Consider the following 19,130-nt stretch of genomic DNA (forward strand, 5'->3'; position numbering starts at 1 on the left):
AGGATCTTGAATTCGATCCTCTGGGGATGGGGAGCCAGTGGAGGGGAGCGAGGGTGGGAGTGATGTGGTCGCGGTGTCTGGTGCGGGACAGTATACGAGCTGCAGAGTTCTGAATGACCTGCAGTGTGGAGGGAGGTGCCGGGAAGGCCGGCGAGGAGAGAGTTCCCATAGTCCAGCCTTGAGGTGATAAAGGCGTGGATCAGAGTTTCAGCAGCGTGAGGGGTGAGGTAGTGCCGTAGTCTGGCGATGTTTCGGAGGTGATGGAAGGCGGTGCCAGTTGTGGCGCGGATATGAGGAAGAAAGGACAGCTCAGGGTCGAACAGAACACAGAGGTTCCTGACCGGCTTTGAGAGGTGGAAAGTGCAGCCTTGGATGCTGATGCTTTGAAGGAGGCAAAGGAGGGCCTTGTACCACATGGCGTGTGATTCCCAAATGAGATCTTGTGGCTGTTAATGCTAAAGCATCCAGTGTTAGCAACTGACTCATGTTAATACATGCCTTACAAGAGAATGCCTCAAAATGCTTCACACAGATGCCTAAGGGCCTGTGTCACATCCCACACATCAACAACAACAACTTGGATTTATATAGCACCATCCACGCCGGACGGCGCCTCAGAGCGCTTCACAGTAACGGATCCCGGGGCCAAGCCAGGGGGAGGGGGAGGAAGGTGACCAAAGGCGCAGTCGAAAAGAAAGGTCTTCAGCCGAGACCTGAAAATAGGAAGAGAGGGGTCGAGGTGAAGGGAGTTCCAGAGTCTCGGGGCATAGTGGCTGAAGGCACGGCCGCCGAGGGTGGAGCGGAGGACTCGGGGGACGAGGAAGTGGCCAGACCCGGTGGAACGAAGGCAACGGGCACTGTTTTGAGGAGAGAGGAGGTCAGAGAGGTAGGGTGGTACAGAGGAATGGAGGGATTTGAAGACAAGGGTGAGGATCTTGAAGTCAATTCAGTCTGGCAAGGATTGGGGTAATCGGGGAGCAGAGTTTCGTGCGGGTAAGAACGCGGCCGGCAGAGTTTTGTATAATCTGGATTTTATGGATGATATTGGAGGGAAGGCTGGCGAGGAGGGAGTTTGAATAGTCCAGCCGAGAGGTGGCAAAAGCATGGACCAGGGTTTTAGTGATCCATTGGAGGTGGAAGAAAGCGGTGCTGGTGAGGGACCGGATGTGGGAAAGGAAGGATAATTGGGGGTCGAACCTGACGCCCAGGTTGCGTACGGGTTCGGAGAGTTTTAGGGGGAGGTCGGGTAGGTGGAGGAGGTGAGAACCATGAGATTTTAGACGTTGACGAGAGCCGAAGAGTATGGCTTCCGTCTTATCAACGTTCAGCTGAAGGAAATTTGCGCTCATCCAGCTCTTGAGGTCTGACAGGCAGGCTGACAGAACATCAGGGGACTGGGGGTCGCAAAGAGAGGCAGAAAAATAGAGTTGGGTGTCGTCCGCGTACATGTGGAAGTGTTACCCCATGTCTGCGGATGACATCCCCAAGAGGGAGCATATAGATCAGAAAGAGGAGGGGGCCAAGGATGGATCCTTGGGGTACCCCGCAAGTGACCGGGTGAGAGCGGGAGGAAAAGCCGTTTGTGAGATGTACTGCTGGCGGTTTGTGAGGTAGGACTCGAACCAGGCGAGTGCGGTCCCACTGAGGTGGATGATGGAGGAAAGGCGGTGGAGGAGGATGGCGTGATCGACTGTGTCGAATGCAGTGGAAAGGTCCAGGAGGACAAGGAGGCAGAGGGAGCCCTGGTCACAGATAGAGAGGATGTCGTTTGTGACTTTCACAGGCGCAGTCTCTGTATTGTGGGCAGAGCGGAAACCGGATTGGAGGGGTTCGAAGACGGAGTGGGGGGAGATGTGTGCGCATTGATTTGCAACAACATGCTCTAGGACCTTTGCGAGGAAGGGCAGGTTTAGAGATAGGGCGGTAGTGGTTGGGTTTGAGGTATCTAGGGAAGGTTTGAGGAGGGGGGTGATGACAGCAGTTTTGAGGGGGGGCAGTGACTGATCCAGAGGAGAGGGACTGGTTGATGACATCAGCCAGTAGTGGGCAGAGGAGGGGGAGCTGGGTGACCAGCAAGTTGGTGGGGAGGGGGTCGAGGCGGCAGGTGGTGGGTTTCATAGAGGTGATGGTGGGTGAGAAGGAGGAAGGAGAGATGGGGAGGAAGGAATATAGGATGGGGGTCGAGGTAGGAGCTGATGATGGGGAGGATGAGGGGGATGGAGAGGGGGTGGTGGCGGGTGACAAGAGGCAGGAGGATGAGGCTGCCTGGCGGATATTGTGTATTTTGGATGAAAAGAAGTCCATGACCTCCTTGCACTTGGCATTTGATATGACGATTGAGGAGGTCTGAGGGTGGGCACAGATGAGGTGATGGAAAAAAAGGATTTTAGGATTGTTTTTAGACTCCAAGATGATGTTGGAGTAGAAGGCAGTTTTTGCTCGTGTCAAAGAATGGTGATAGCTGTGGAGATGCTCGAGCCACAGTTGGCGGTGAACTGTCAGGCAAGTTTTCTGCCATCTGCGCTCGAGCAGCCGGGTTTGAGTTTTTAGGTAGTGGAGATGGTTGTTGTACCAGGGGGATCGGGTGGGTTTGGAGATTGTCCTGAATTTCAGGGGGACGAGGGAGTTGAAGGTGGAGGAGAGGCGATCATCAGGATCTCCGTGGGTGGAAAGCCAGAGGGATAGGATATTTGATGATGTGAGGGCCTTTGTGAGGGTCTCAGGGGGTAGCCTTTTCCATGGGCGGTAGAGAATAGTTGAGGGCTTGGTGGAGGAGGGAGGGCGATTTGAGAGGAGAAGGAGATGAGGAAGTGATCCGAGATGGCCTTGTCCACTATGCTGAGGTCGGAAATGTCAAGGCCGTGGGTGATAATGAGGTCGAGGGCATGGCCATGGTTGTGGGTCGGTGAATTTATGTGAAAGGTGAGGTTTAGGGAGGAGAGGAGGGCAGTGAAGTCAGAAGAGGTGGTGCAAGGGGAGCTTAGGTGGAGGTTGAAATCGGCCATTATGAGCCGGCGTTTAGGAGCAGAGGGAAAGGGAGGAGAGAAGAGTAGAGATGTCTGTGTGGAAGGAGCTATGGGGCTTTGGGGGGGCGGTAAACCAGGAGGATTTTCAGTGGGAAAGAGGGATGGAAGAGGGTGAGGTGCTCGAAGGAGGGGAAGCAGCCAGAGGAGTAGGGGGCAAGACCAAGGGAGGCTTTGGAGATGAGGGCCACCCCACTGCCATGTTGGTTTGGACGGGGGTTGTGGTGGAAGGAGTAGCCTGCAGCGGAGGCTTCAACTAGGGGATGGGGACAGTGGGGGAGAGCCAGGTTTCTGTGCGCCCAAGAATGTCAAGGTGCTCGTCCAGAATGAGGTCATGGATGGTGAGGGCTTTGTTTGAGAGGGTACGGACATTTTGGAGGGAAATGCAGGTGGGTTTGCTGGAGGGAGGAGAGGGAGGAGAGAGTGATGCGGAGAGGATTTTTGTGTGTACAGGAAAGATGGCTGTGGAGTGCGGGGGGAGTGGAGACCTGGGGAGGGTACGTATGAGGGAAGGGAAAGTTGTGTTTGCCTTAAGGAGGCGGTTTGTGTGGAGAGAGTGAATGATGGGACACGTGGGGTTGCTGTTCTGGGACAGTCAGTGCCTGGAGCCATGATGGGCCCAGCAGAGGATGCCCAGGCTGGAGCAGAGGGAAGTGGTGATGGGGTCCAGGAGAGAGAGAAGGCGGGGAGGGCGATGGGAATGAAGGACAGAGGGAGAATAGCAGATAGAGGTGGGCGGGAGGAGAAAAATTTAGAGTGGAGGGGGAGGCTCGGGTCGGGGCGATAGCCAAAACGCGCACCAGAGACCGGGAGTGAGCGATCAGCAGGACAGCATCAGCCCGCAGGCTGTGTGGTCATGGCTGCGATGGCAGTGACAGGGGCTGCCAGGCCACTGTTGTTGTTGCTATTTTTTTTAAATCATTTTTAACATCACTGAGATGCCTCTAAGTGCTTCACAGAATATACAACAAAGGGGATTGACTGAGCATTTTGTGGGTGAACCACGGCAGCCAATTGCAGTCCACAGCAGTGTCCCACAGATGGTGGTGCACTAAGTGACCAAATTTTTTTGTGTGTAATTGGAAGTTTTTGTTGGAAGCAGATAGGGTGGGGATTCCGCAACAACAACGTGCATTTATATAGCGCTCTTCATGCTGGGTAGTGTTTCAGAGCGCTTCACATCAGGACAAGGGGCAAAAGGCCGTCTTCATCCACACCTCTCTGGCGAGTGTACGTAAATTGACAAAAATTACACTGGAAAATTCCCCGCTAGGTATTTTCTACAGAGAAATGTTTGTTTGTGCAAATGTATTGCTGTTTTATGACTAATTTTCCCCTGGGGAATGAAGCATGGGAACATTTGCACATCGGGTTTGCTTTCAGTACTAACGTTTTTGAGAAACTTTTGCAGAGCCCACAACCGGAGGGTGGGCAGGGAGACGGAAAGGATGTAAAATTTTTTAACCTCACACTGAACTCCATAGCCCCATCACACCAATCTTCGCCAGGCTCCAATGGTTCCCTATCACAGATTTCGAGATCCTCTCACTTGTCTACAAATCCCTACACTCCCTGGCACCTACTTCTCTGACCTGCTAATTCCCCATTCCACTAACTGTCAGCTCCCGATCGACAGGCTCCAGACACCTGCTTGTACCTTGGGCCCTCCATTCCACCATCGGCAGCTGCACTTTCAGCCACTACACTTCCCTCAAGAAAAAATAAAAATAATAATTTGGTCACTCAATCCACGACTGTTTGTGGGACACTACTGTGCCCAATTGGCTGCCAAGTTTCGCCCACAAAATATACAGTCAATTCACTTTACAGTATATTCTGTGCAGCGCTTTGTGACATCTAAAGGACGTGAAAAGCGTTATATCAAATGCAAAAATTATTATTATACCCCGAAACTCTGGAACAATTTTCTTCAATCCCTCCACCTCGCCCCTTCCAAATTTCTTAGTCAATCCACCTCTGACAAGCGCTCTGAGACACTACTATGTCTGTGGGGCGCTATACAAATGTAAGTTGTTGTTGGTCTTGAGCACCCCTGAATTGTACAGCATTTGAGAGTAGGGAGAAAAGAAATGAGAAAGAAGAGAATGAGAGAAAGGACACAGTGATGCTGATAACCTGAAGTGTTCCGAGGCAGCCTTACATTTCGGGGTGAATCTCGGAGACCACGCTGATGCAGTTGTCCTGGGAGACGGTGAACTCGTGATACAGGACCCAAGAGGGGGGCCGGGGCAGAGGCTTCTTGGTCAGGTAACAGGAGAACGGGTGCAGGTGAGCCACGTGCCTGTGGTTCAGCATCAGGTAGTTACCGGAGCCATCCACGTCTCTCGCCACCTAGATCCCAGCGGGGCAGCAAACGAGAGAGAGAAAGAAAGAGCAAACCAGATTGTGGACGCCCTCACTGTCAAAGACTGGCTGGTCACAAGCACATCAGAATGAGTTTGCAAGCGAAGCGACACTTTCACACACAACATTTATAATGTAGGCATCGAGGGTGGGGTGGAAGGGGGTTCACAGTGCAGATGTCAGCCCGGCTCAGTCAATAGCATTCTTGCCTCTGAGCCAGAACCTTCTGGGTCAAGTTCCCATGTCAGGAACTTTTAAATCCCAATCCTGGCTGACAGTCTAAAGATTAATAATAATCCTTGCATTTGATGTAGTTCCTTAACACGATGTTGAGAACATTGTGATAGAACATTCTGTAAAATGGATTGACTGTATATTTTGTAGGCGAAACGCAGCAGCCAATTGCACTCAGCAGTGTCCCACAAACAATGGTGGATTGTAGGGAAACCCCAATGCAGGGGAGGAAGGGGAGGGCTGCATTATCATAGGCGCATACACCAGGAGAAACTCCATTTGCTTCTCGAGTGGTGTCGCGGGATCTTTTAACATCCACCTGAACAGCCAGACCGGACCTCAGTTTAATGTCTCGTCCCACAGGAGTTGACCGTAACCAAGAAGCAGTCACCAAGGATATTCCTTCCTCTTTAGGTTCCGTAAGAAATACTGGGGTCAGCGCGCTTTATGGTCCAGAGGTGAACCGAGGGAGTGCTTTATAGAATCTTCACAGCACAGAAGGAGGCCATTCGGCCCCTCGTGCCTGTGCTAGTTCCTTAAAAGAGCTATCCATATCCAAGATCATAATAACTTTCTGGGTAAAAAAAATCTGGTATCCCCACTGTTTTTTTTGTGAATTATCTTAAATCTATGTCCTCTGGTTACTGACCCACCCACCAGAGGAAACAGTTTCTCTCTATCTACTCTATCAAAACCCCTCATAATTTTGAATACCTCTCTCAAATCTCCACTCAACCTTCTCTGCTCTAAGGAGAATAATCCCAGTTTCTCTAGTCTCTCCCTCATCTCTGGTATCCCACATGGCTATGTGGTCACGAACCTTGAGAAAATATCCAGAGATCAGAGCTCGCTTCACATTGAGCACATTGTGCTCTAGCCCGAAGTTCGCTGGGGAGACAGGAAGCTCGATCCGCTGCATTATTTCCAGCAGTTCACAACGCACAATCTCTGCCAGTGTCAGGGCTGAGTAACTCAGGTAATTCTTCACACACCAGTTTTCATCTTCGTGATCTGAAAGCACGTCGCACAGCAATCACATGCCGGTTCAGTTTCTTCCTCCCTCCCAGCAACACACCATTTCAACAACAACAACAAGATTCCATTTATAGAGCGCCATTCACATCGGGAGGACGTCCCAAGGCGCTGTACAGTTGGGTCAGGACCCGAGCAGGGGGGAAATGGTCAGGGTGAGGGGAGGGAAGGGAGGGAGCGAGGAGGGGGTAGAGAGTCGAGAGGGGAGCTGAAGGTACGGTCAAAGAGAAAGGTCTTGAGACCGGCCTTGAAGGAGGAAAGGGAGGAGGCGGCGAAGGCACTGGGGGATGGAGTTCCAGAGCCTCGGGGCTGAGAGGCTGAAGGCCCGGCCACCGATGGTAGGGCGGTTGGGGCGGGGGATGTGGAGCAGACCGGAGCCAGAGGAACGGAGGGTACGGGCAGGTAGGTAGGGGGATAGTAGGTCGGAGAGGTAGGAGGGAGGAAGGCCGTGAATGGCCTTGTAGGTGAGGATGAGGATCTTGAAATCGATCCTCTGGGAGATGGGGAGCCAGTGGAGGCGAGCGAGGGTGGGAGTGATGTGGTCGCGAAGCCTGGTGCGGGACAGTACACGAGCTGCAGAGTTCTGAATGAATTTCCCCCCGGTATACTGGTTCCAATCTACCTCACATCGGTTCTGCTTCCCCCCCACTCCCCCTCCAGTTCTGTTCCACATACACACCCCGGTTCCGTACCTATCCCAGTTGCCCCTCTTCGTCAAAAGGTTTTGGGTTCAAGCCCCACATGGGATTCTGAACACAGTGCCAATGCAGTATTGGGATTTTTAAGCCAGTGAGGAATTTCACGAAACTAAAATAATAATCCTTGCATTTGATATAGCGCCTTATCATATCATTGACATGTGTTTCACAGAATATATTGTAGTCTGAATTGACTGTATATTTTGTAGGCGAAACATGGCAACCAATTACAACACAGCAGAGTTCCACAAACAATCATGGATTGAGTGACCACATTTTTTTGAGGGATTATTATCCCCAGAAAGAGATCCGCCAAGCGACTAATAACCGGGTTCCCACTTACTGCTAGGCAAACAAAGACCCATGGAGTAAGTAAACCTGCCTAAGGTTTCACCCTGCCCGGGAATCGTTAGTCAGATAGAGAGGGCATGAGACAGAAGAGAAGAGGAAGGGAGTTCCAGAGGTTAGTCGAGTAGTGGGCTTGGCCATTGATGGTGGTTCGGAGAAGGTGGGGGGGCTCGCACAGCAGACCCAAAGTTGAGACTTTCAGCACTCACGCTGTTTGAATGCATTGAACACGTTGATGAGAGTAAAATGGTCGCCCTCGGCATGAAGCAGAATTCTCCTGTGCACAGCAGCTGCCTCCTCCTGATGTTTGGAGAGCGTCACAAAACATGGCGACGCTAGGGACAAGGACAACAGTGGTTATGAGCAGCTAAACGTTCAAGGCACAAAGTTAGAGCAGCTCAGATCAGGACTCAACGACAGGTTCTGGCAGCGTTGATAGTTGCAATGTTATTTTATCCCTCCAGCAATACCATCTTCCTTGGGGGCGGGGGAAGGAAGCTAAGCAGGGTCTCTTTGGAGCTGAGCTGACTCCAAGGTAAGACATGTTTGGCAAAAAAATGTCGGAATCGAACCCATTCTGTCCTGGTCTCTAGTCCAGTTTCTGAGTCAGGCGGGTCTGCAGTTTTCCAGGACACTGCTGGTAACAGCACAGCCCAGCCTGGCTCATCTGCAGGACGTGGAAGGGCTAACCAGTCACTGGGGGCAGGGAATCATCCCACTCAGCTCCTGTCAAGCCTGCAAGTCAATGAACCAGTGGGTAGGGTGGTCCTAGCTGGAAAGCAGCGGGAAAGCTTCACAGACATTGCTTTCACATAACAGGCTTGTGCGATTTCAGCTGGTTAGATTCCAGCAACACATGAACACTCTGGGGTCCCCAAGCCTTGGCTCTCACCAACCTGCGCCGAACACTCTCCAGAATTAGATATGCACATTCCATTCCAGACACAGGGAAATTTCCACATGTAGGTGGCGTACATCGGTGGAATTCTCAGTTTGCTTTGGATACTTTTAAATAGGGTGCTGGGTAACCACGTGTGGAACTCACCCCGAATCATGGACTGTACAGGATTCTTTGTGGACAAGTGTTGTGAAAAACCACGCACCCACTTAGTAGGAAACTCCAAAGATTAAGAGAACCATCAACAATAGGATATGTTGGTCACCAGATAACCACATAATGAAGTGTCCAATGACCACAGCTCCATCTTGCAGAGTTAATGGTGAATGGAAGCAGGGTAGATTCTCTACCCCCCCACTACCGTTTGCAAAACATTACATTTCATGAAATAAAGGAAGTTTCCAGGTAAAACTGAATAATGCTTCATGAGAGACTGAGTGACTGTGGTTCCACACCAATACAGGTTTCGTGTCTAACCCTTATCCTCCAAACAACTTTCATTTGAACTGAGCTTCTGACAGTCTATAACCAGGCTATTCTTGAAATGCTTCCACCGTCTTTCCTGGTAACCCTTACTAACCCTTACTCCACACGCTTCTGTTTACCTAGCAGTAAGTAGGAACCCGTTTTTTAGGCAATTGGCAGATTGCTTTCTGGGGGTAATAAACCCTTCAAAAAATAAATCTGATCACTCAGTGGGACACTGCTGTGCGCAATTGACTGTCACGTTTCGCCCACAAAATACACAGTCAATCCACTTAACAGCATATTCTGTAAAGCGTTTTAAGATGTCTCAATGACATAAGGCATAAATCGAACGCAAGGATTATTATATTATAACCTGTTCCAGAGGTCATTTATCCTCAATGTAAAATATTCCCCTGCAATGTGACCTTACACTACAGATGAACTGACACAAGTCCGGTCTAGAACCATTATACTCTCTGAATAGACTGATTCAGCCTCATGTCAATGTGCACAGCATTTATTAATAATAATCATTTAATATAGCACCTTTCACATCAGGAGGACGTTTCAAAGCACTTCGCAGGATTTACTGTAAAGTGCTTTGACTGTGTATTTTGTAGGCGAACGCGGCAGCCAATTTGCACATAGCAATGGTGGATTGCTGACCAAGATCCCATAGGGGATCTTTATTGTCTGCCTGCAGAGGCACAGGCTTGGTCTTACATCTCAACGAAAGATATAACCTCCAACAATGCAGCACTATATTGGGAGAGCCATAACATTTTAAAGTAAATCCTGTGAAGGGCTTTGAAAAGTCCCCCTGACGTGAAAGGTGCTATATTAAATATAAGGATTATTATTAAATGCTGTGCACATTGACATAAGGCTGATGCAGCCTATTCAGAGTGTATAATGTGGAATCCTGTGAGTTAAAAGTCCTGATTTAGGGCTCAAACCGACCACAGAGTACTAGCAACTGAGCCAAGCCGACACCTCAGTGCGTACATGTAGAAAAATCAGAATGTGTTCAGGCAGTTTTAAATGAGCCATGGTCCAAACATGGGGAGGGCGGAGGGAAGGAGACGTAAGCAATTATTTAAACTCCTTATAATAATAAATAACCGTTGCATTTGATATTATACCTTATCACGTCATTGAGCTGTCTCAAAGCACTTCACAGGATATACTGTAAAGTGAACTGTATATTTTGTGGGTGAAACACGGCAGACAATTGTTTGTGTCCCACAAACAGTAGTGGATTGAGTGACCAAAGTATTTGGTCACTCAATTTGAGGGATTATTAACACTGGAAAGCAATCCGCCAATCGACTAACAACCAGATTCCTATTTACTGTTAGTTAAACAGAGAGGTGTGGAGTAAAGAAACTTGCCAAAGGTTTTGCCCTGCCTGGGAATTGAACCCTGACCCTCTTGCTTGTGAGGCTATTGCTCTAACCACTACACTACAGGACTCCTTCTTACCTGTTACCATCGCGGCAATAGTTAACATCTCATTCACACAGTCGAATTCACAGGATGCCAGAAGAGCTTTTGCAAGCTGTGGGTCCAGAGGGAACTCGGACATAATGATTCCAACCTCTGACAGGTTTCCGTCGTCATCCAGAGCAGCGAGGTAATCCAGGTCCTCCAGAGCCTGCATCAGTGCCTCTGGGGCTGAGAAGCAAGAGAGATAAAGAGAGGGTTAGAGGGATAAAGAGAGAGAGAGCAAAAAGAGAGGGATAAAGATAGAGAGTGATACAGAGAGAGAGGGATACAGAGAGGGGATAGAGTGAGGGAGAAAATACAATTGCTTCGGTTTACCCAGTAGTAATAATTAAAAATAATCCCTGCATTTGATATAATGCCTTATCAAGTCGTTGAGACATCTCAAAGAGCTTCACAGAATATACTGTAAAGTGGATTGACTGCATATTTTGGGTGCAGCCAGTTTAGGCACAGAAGTGTCGCATAAACAGTCGTGGATTGAGTGGTGAATTTTATTTGGATTGTTGGCCTGGACACCAGGAAAGAGAAACACCCTTCTCATTTTGAATAGTGCCATGGGATCTTTAATGTCTACCCGAACAGATAAACAGGACCTTGGTTTGCTGTCTCATTCTAAGGACTACACAAGAACGTACACAGTAAGTAGGAACCCAGTTGTTAGTTGATTGTTGAAATAATCCCTCAAAAATAAATAATAATAATTTGGTCACCCAATCCATAACTTTTTGTGGGAAACTGTTGTGCGCAATTGGCTGCCACATTGCGCCCACGTAATATATAGTCAATTCACTCTACAATATATTCTGTGAAGCGCTTTTAGAGACGTCTCAATGACGTGATAGAGAGCTATATCAAATGCAAGGATTATTAATAATATTATTATACATTAGTAGGCTTTTTTTGCTGAAAATTATAAGTGGGAAAATAAAAATTATATGACAACAACAACAAGATTCCATTTATAGAGCGCCTTTCACGTCGGGAGGACGTCCCAAGGCGCTGGACAGTTGGGTCAGGACCCGAGGAGGGGGGAAATGGTCAGGGTGAGGGGAGGGAAGGGAGGGAACGAGGAGGGGGTAGAGAGTCGAGAGGGGAGCTGAAGGCACGGTCAGAGAAAGGTCTTGAGACCGGCCTTGAAGGAGGAAAGGGAGGAAGCGGCGAAGGCACTGGGGGATAGAGTTCCAGAGCCTCGGGGCTGAGAGGCTGAAGGCCCGGCCACCGATGGTAGTGGAGGAGGATAGAGTGGTCGACCGTATCGAATGCTGCCGATAGGTCGAGGCGGACGAGGAGGCAGAGGGAGCCCTGGTCGCAGATAGTCAGGATGTCATTGGTGACCTTGACCAGGGCAGTTTCTGTGCTATGGGCAGCACGGAAACCCGACTGAAGGGGTTCGAATAATGAATGGGTGGAGAGGAAAGAGCGCAGCTGGGAGTAGACAACTCGTTCCAGGACCTTGGACAGGAAAGGGAGGTTGGAGATGGGCCGGTAGCTTGATGACAACAATTTCCTTGTATTTGATACAGCGCCCTTCATACCAGGAGGGCATGAGCCCTCAAAGAGCTTCAACAACAACAAAATTACATTTGTAAAGTGCCTTTTACGTCGGCACGACGTCCCAAAGCTGAACAGTCATGCATCAGGACTCGAGAGTGTAGGGGCAGGTTTGGGATGAGGGAAGCCAGAGAGGTAGGAGGGAGGCTGAAGGCACGGTTGAAGAGAAGGGTCTTGAATCGTGCCTTGAAGTAAGCAGGCGAGGGAACAAGGCGAAGGGATTTTGTGATGGAGTTCCAGAGTGTGGGGGCAGAGAAGCTGAGATCCCAGCCCCCGATGGTAGGCTGGGTTGGGCGGGAGACATGGAGCAGGCCAGAGCCTGCAGAGCAGAGGAAGCGGACAGTTTGATAGGGGGTCAGCAGGTCAGAAAGGTAGGAGGGGCAAGGCCGTGAAGGGCCTTGAAAGTGAGGACGAGGATTTTGAACTCTATCCTCTGAGGGATGGGAAACCAGTGGAGCTAGGTGAGGGTGGAGGTGATAGGGTCACAGAGCCTGGTGCGGGAGAGGACACAAGCTGTAGAGTTCTGAATGATCTGCAGCTTGTGGAGGGAAGAGTTGGGGAGGCCGACAAGGAGAGAGTTTCCGCAGTTGAGCTTTGAGGTGACGGATGCGTGTATGAGGGTTTCGGCAGCCTGAAGGGTGAGACAGTGGTGGAGTCGGGCAATGTTGCGGAGGTTCGGGAAGGCAGAGCAGTTCATGGCATGGATATCGGACAGAACGGACAGTTGAGGATCGAACAAGACACCCAGATTCCTGACTGGCTTGGTGAGGTGGATTGTGCATCCGTGGATGCTGATGCTGCCAGTGCCTGGGTGTGGAGGCACTGATGCAAGCCAATCAGGAGGGCCTCGATCTTGCTGACATTCAACTGCAGAAAGTTAGCTCTCTTCCAGGACTTGATGTCTGACAGACATTCTGTCAGGACAGCAGTGGTCCTGGAATCGAGGGTGGAAGCAGAGAGATAGAGTTGGGTGTCATACGCATACATGTGGAAGTTGCCCCATGTCTGGGAATGATGTCACCAAGAGGGAGCATGTGAGGTTGAAGAGGAGGAGACAAGCACAGAGCCCTGAGGAACACCGCACGAGACTGTGCGGGGGCTGGAAGAGAAACCGTTGGCAGAGGCGAATTGGAGGCGGTGTGAGAGACAAGACCTGAACCATTCAAGGACAGAACCTTGAAGGTTGAAGTGAGAAGAGAGGCAGTGGAGAATGGAGTGGTCCACTGTATCAAAGGCAGCAAAGAGATCGAGTAGGATGAGGAGGCAGAGGGAGCCCTGGCCACAAATGGACAGGATGTCGTTTGTCACCTTAACCAGAGCAGTTTCCGTGCTGTGAGCAGCACAGAAACCCGATTGGAGGGGCTCGTGAAGGGAGTGGTAGGAGAGGAAAGAGCGAAGCTGGAAAGCAACGACTCTTTCAAGGACCTTGGAAAGAAAAGGGAGGTTGGAGATGGGCCGGTAGTCAGAAAGCAGGGATGAGTCCAGGGAAGGTTTTTTCAGAATCTCCTCTTTTTCAGGTGCAGCGTAATCTTTAATGTCCACCTGAATGAGCACAAACCCATTGGTTTAACATTTCGACTGAAGGACCGCGCCTCCGATAACCCAGCGCTGCCCCAAGCTCTGCACTGGAGATTCAGCCTAGACTGTGAGCTCAAAGTCCTGATGCAATGACAACAACAACAAAATTACATTTGTATCGTGCCTTTCACGACAGGAGGACATCCCAAAGCACTGGACAATCAGTGTTTCGGACCTGAGCTGGGAGTCGGGATCGGAGAGGATGGAGGACGGGGGGGGGGGAAGGGCTAAGGCACGGTCGAAGAAGAGGATCTTGAGATGGGTCTTGAAGGAGGCAAGGGAGGGGGCGAGGTGGAGGGACTGCAGGATGGAGTTACAGAGGGTGGTGGCAGAGTGGCAGAAAGTCCGCCCGCCAATGGTGGGGTGGGTGAGGCCAGAACCCTCTGAGCGGAGGGAGCGAACAGGTTGATACAGGGGCTTGAACCCACAACCTTCATGAATTGGAGACAAGATACCTGTTAAGACTCTTCCGACATTCTCCACCAGGTTTTGTGAGCACATCACAGACATCCTTATCTCAGCCTAAACTGTGTGCTCAAAGTCTTTTACTTGTTAGGAGGTTGGACATGGTGACTGTCAGTACCTGGTCTGTCCAAAAAGTCACACTGCCCCATATCCGCGATGTCCAGGCGTTTTAGCAGCAGAACCAGGTGGCTGAGGTTCTCTTCCGACACGCGAGGTGGAGGGATCTCTGGCATCTCCTCGTCGTGGAACGCTTCCGAGTACAAGCGGAAACACTTTCCTGAAACACAGTGAACAACACACAGTCACAAACTCCTCTGGAAATGAGGTAACGTCACTAAAAGTGCCAGAGAGAGAAAAACAGGGAGAGAAAGGATAGAGAGAGAAACAGAGAAAGTAAAAACTTTCATTTATATAGCACCCTTCACATAGGATAATATCTCGGATCACTTCACTGAGATGGAAGTTGGGACACCGAGCAAGCGAGAGAAGGAAGAGGCAGGTCGTTCAAAGAGGTAGAGGAAAGTATTTTCTATCTGTTCAGCTGGGTCTGACATGCATGCAAATCTGTCACCCTGCTTAAGAGTATCCAAACCTAACAGAAACCAGCACATGCATGGGAATTTACCCGTGCCTGGAATGGAGAGTGCACTCTCTCCCTGGAGGGATGTATCTGACCGCTTTTGGATGAGGAGAACTCTGGTCCTTAACTAGAATAAGCACCTTGCATTTGATATAGCGGCTTATTGTTGAGTCATCTGAAAACATAGCAGTCTATTGCTTTTTAAATGAGACCCATCTCCAACCGCCTTTCCAGGTAACCCTCGTTCTAGTCACTAATTCCCCTATCTGCAAACAACTATTTGCCTGTTATGAGCCTTGTTCACCAGAATCCTGAACCTGTGCCTTCTTTTCCTCCTGCTCGGCTTGTCTTATTTCTGAACTCACTTCATTTGTTAAAGGAACTAGTCTCAGCCCCAATCAGGGCAGTTCAATGTCACACACAGGGCGATTTACAAAATAGTCATCCACACCTCCAACCTAGGTCTATGTTTGTAGAAAAACAGATACAAATGAGGGATATTGTGGAAAGAGGGATTAATAAAATTGTCAAATGACAATAATCCTTTCACCCACAAAATATACAGTCAATTCACTTTATAGTATATTCTGTGAAGTGCTTTGAGACTCTCAAATGATATTCCGCTATATCAAACGCAAGGATTATTACAATCCTTGCTTTTGATAAAGCATGCTCAAACCCACGCGTGTTATATGTCAAATGACCAACCAGTGATTACCCTTCTGGAGGGCTAGGGAGGGGGAGGTAAGGTGGGTCTTCTTGGAGCTGATCATTCTCCAAGGTGATGTTCCTGGCAACGAAATGTCAGAATTGAGCCAGCCCTCTATGACGGTCTCCAGTCTGGTTCCTGAGCCAGGCGGGTCCACAGTGCATTGCAATTGTTCCAGGGCATTGCTGGCTCATCGGCAGGATCTGGTAGGCCAGACCAGTCACTGGGGGCAGGACAGGGATTTGATTCCTGGGCAGGGCAAAACATTGGGCAAGTTTCCTTACTCCACACGCTCGTTTACCAAGCAATAAGTAGGAACACGATTGTTAGTCAATTGGCGGATCACTTTTCCTAGGGTAATAATCCCTTCAAAATAAATGAATAATAATAATTTGGTCACTCAATCCACGTGTTTGTGGGACACTGTTGTGCTCAATTGGCTGCTGCTTTTCGCCCACAAAATATACAGTCAATTAATTTTACACTATATTCTGTGAAGCGCTTTGAGACTCCCAACAACGTGATAAGGTACTATATCAAATGCAAGGATTATTATATATTATTATATATAATTATTATTATTTCTCCCACTCAGCCCCAGCAAGTCAAAGCCCTAACTGGTAGGATGGTCCTAGCTGCAAAAGCAACAATAAAGCTTGCAGCACAATAAAACCCCAGCTTACCAGAAATTCATTATCCGGAAATCATACGTAGCCGGACAGGGCCCAAAACCTAATAGTTTAAAAACATTTCTACGAATGTGTGGACTCCCACCAGCTCGCTCTCCGAGCCAACAGTGCACTGAGCACCCTCACAGTGATCAAGGAGATCGACATTAACTCAGATAGTTTGAATCCCGCGATCAGCAGGTAGCCTATTCGTTATCTTCTGCTTACAGGATTCAAACAATTACAACGCTGCTACTGGGATTGTAATTACACTTAGCTGGAAATTGTGGCTTGCGGGACCAGATTCCTTCCTCTCCCCCATTACTCTGGCTAGCCAGGGTTTAGTTGTACGTTCAATGACAAGCTATGCAGTTTCAACTGGTTAGACTCCAGCAGTTACCCCATTGCACACCCTGGGGGTCCTCAAACCTTGGCTCTTGCCAACCTGCACCTTACACTTTCCAGAATTAGGTAAACAGGATGTGTCCCTCCAGGGAGAGTGAGCATTCCATTCCAATAGAAAGGAATTCTACATATAAATAATACAAATGCATGGCATTTAATTATACAATACGGCATATTTGTATTATTTAAATGCTATAATTAAATATTTATAGAATTATATATAATTATAATAAATATTATATAGTATATCATTGCATATAATATATAAATATATAATACAAACTGAGAATTTCCATGTGTAGGTGGGATGCATGGAATTCTCAGTTTGCTTTGGATACTCTTAAGCAAGAGTGATGGGTTTCCATGTGAGTCAGACTCCCAGCTGATCAAAAAAATTAGATATAGCAGTTTATCACGCCATCCAAACGACAAAGCACTCACAGGGCAATCACTATATATTTGTGAGGGAACATGCTGAAAATATGAATGCGTCTCTGACAGACGAACTATAGTCCATGCATTTAATATAGTGCCTTATCACATCTACAGCTAATTTATTTATTGCTTTATTAGCAATCCAATGGCTCATTTATCAGCCCCTTGTATGCCTCAGAAACCCCTCCTTCCACTCTGGTTTCAGTCCGATGACTGCATGTCAGCCACGGCCCAGATCAATGTCTTCAAATTCTGAATGGGTTTTTGTTGGGTTGAAAGGCAGATGAACCGCATATTAAGCTTGTGGCTGGATTGGGAAATGTGGAAGCAGAAGTGTTTTTTCTGCAAACTCAAAGAAGAAATTCACTTTGCCCGCAGTGCCACGATCGCAGTAGATATGGGAGGGATGAGCACAAGCGCACAACACCAACGGCGGTGGGGGAAGCCAGTGGAGTCGGGCGAGGATGGGAGTGATAGCCTAGTGCGGGAGAGCATATGGGCTGCAGAGTTTTGGATGATCTGCAGCCTATGGAGGGAGGAGTTGGGGAGGTCGACAAGCAGGGAGTTTGCATAGTCAAGCCTCGATGTTACGAATGCGTGTATGAGGATTTTGGTGGCCTGCGAACGGAGACAATGTCGGAGCCGGGCGATGTTGCGGAGGTGGGGGAAGGCAGAGCGGGTCATGGCACGGATGTGGGATAGAAAGGATAGTTGAGGTCAAACAAGAGGCCAAGGTTCCGGACTGGCTTAGCAAGGTGGAGTTTACAACCATGGATGGTGATGCTGTCAGTGTCTGAGGTGAGGAGGCGCTGACGGGAGCCAATCAGGAGAGCCTCGGTCTTGTTGACGCTCAACTGAAGAAAGTTCGCTCTCATCCAGGACTTGATGTCTGACAGACATTCTGTCAGGACAGCAGTGGTCCTGGAGTCAAGGCTGGAGGAAGAAAAATAGAGTTGGGTGTCATCCACATACATGTGGAAATTGTCCCCATGTCTCCAGATGATGTCCCCAAGAGGGAGCAGATAGATATTGAAGAGGAGGGGATGAAGGACAGAGCCTGAGGAACTCTGTACGAGACGGTGCGGGGGCTAGAGGAGAAACTGTTTGTGGAGATGAAGTGGGGGCAGTGTGAGAGGTACGATCTGAACCAGTCAAGGACAGAGCCGTGAAGGTTGAGGTGAGAGGAGAGGCGATGGATGAGGATAAAGTGGTCAACGGTGTCGAAGGCAGCAGAGAGGTCAAGGAGGACTAGAAGGCAGAGGGAGAACTGGACGCAGATGGACAGAATGTCATTTGTCACTTTGACCAGGGCTGTTTCTGTGTTGTGGGACTCCATTCATGAACCCCTCTGGAGCACAGAAACACAAACACAATGTTAACACGTACATGTGCGTACTCACACACACATACAACGGCAACAACACATGCGCACACACGAGCACACTCATATGCGGGCAGATACACAGACATACGTCAACACGCACATACAGACACGTCAACACACAGACATTAGTGATAATTAATAATATTCAACTACAACATATAATGTTGAGACATCTCAAAGCAATAAATGTTATAAAGTGATGATGTGCAGTTGTAGGCAAATGTGGCAGCCAATTTGTCATCAACAATGACTCATAAACGGTCCGGAATCACTGACCAATTAATAACAAGAACAAGAAATTACATTTGTATATCGCCTTTTAGGAGGACGTCGCAAGGCGCAGGTATTGGACCCAAGCAGGGGTTTGGAATCAGGAGGGGTGGAGGGCAGGGATAGGAGAGTGGCTGAAGGCGCCGTCAAAGAGGAGGGTCTTAAAACGGGCCTTGAAGGACACAAGGGAGGGAGCAAAGCAAAGTTCCAGTTGCAAAGGTGGGGGGGCAGAGAGGCTGAAGGACCGACCGTCGAAGATGGGGCAGGCCGGGAGGGGAACGCTGAGCGGGCCAGAGCTTCCTGAATGGAGGAAGCGGACAGATCGATATGGAGGATTGTTGGCCAGTAAACCGGGAGAGTCGTCCTTCGCATTTTGAATAGCACTATTATTAGTATAGTAACTCAGCACTCCCCCAGCACTACACTGGAACATCAGCATAGACTGTGAGCTCAAAGTCCCCAAGTGGGGCTTTAACACACACTGCTTCAGGCCTAACCATTGTAAACAGAGTCT

General features: G+C 49.1%; 1 protein-coding gene across 1 annotated transcript in view; it reads right to left on the bottom strand.

The window, feature by feature from the left end:
* LOC103188104 (putative pre-mRNA-splicing factor ATP-dependent RNA helicase DHX32) overlaps window positions 1-19,130 on the bottom strand; it is a 46,424-nt gene that overhangs the window by 3,489 nt on the left and 23,805 nt on the right. The window contains exons 7-11 of the mRNA XM_007907954.2: window positions 14,284-14,442; window positions 10,548-10,739; window positions 7,909-8,034; window positions 6,442-6,632; window positions 5,185-5,375 (exon numbers count right to left, since the gene is read on the bottom strand). Of these exons, the coding sequence (XP_007906145.1) occupies window positions 5,185-5,375; window positions 6,442-6,632; window positions 7,909-8,034; window positions 10,548-10,739; window positions 14,284-14,442 (859 nt within the window). The remainder of the gene's footprint in view (window positions 1-5,184; window positions 5,376-6,441; window positions 6,633-7,908; window positions 8,035-10,547; window positions 10,740-14,283; window positions 14,443-19,130) is intronic.

Source organism: Callorhinchus milii, unplaced genomic scaffold (assembly GCF_018977255.1).
Source record: "Callorhinchus milii isolate IMCB2004 unplaced genomic scaffold, IMCB_Cmil_1.0 Scaffold1, whole genome shotgun sequence".
Lineage (NCBI taxonomy): Eukaryota > Metazoa > Chordata > Chondrichthyes > Chimaeriformes > Callorhinchidae > Callorhinchus > Callorhinchus milii.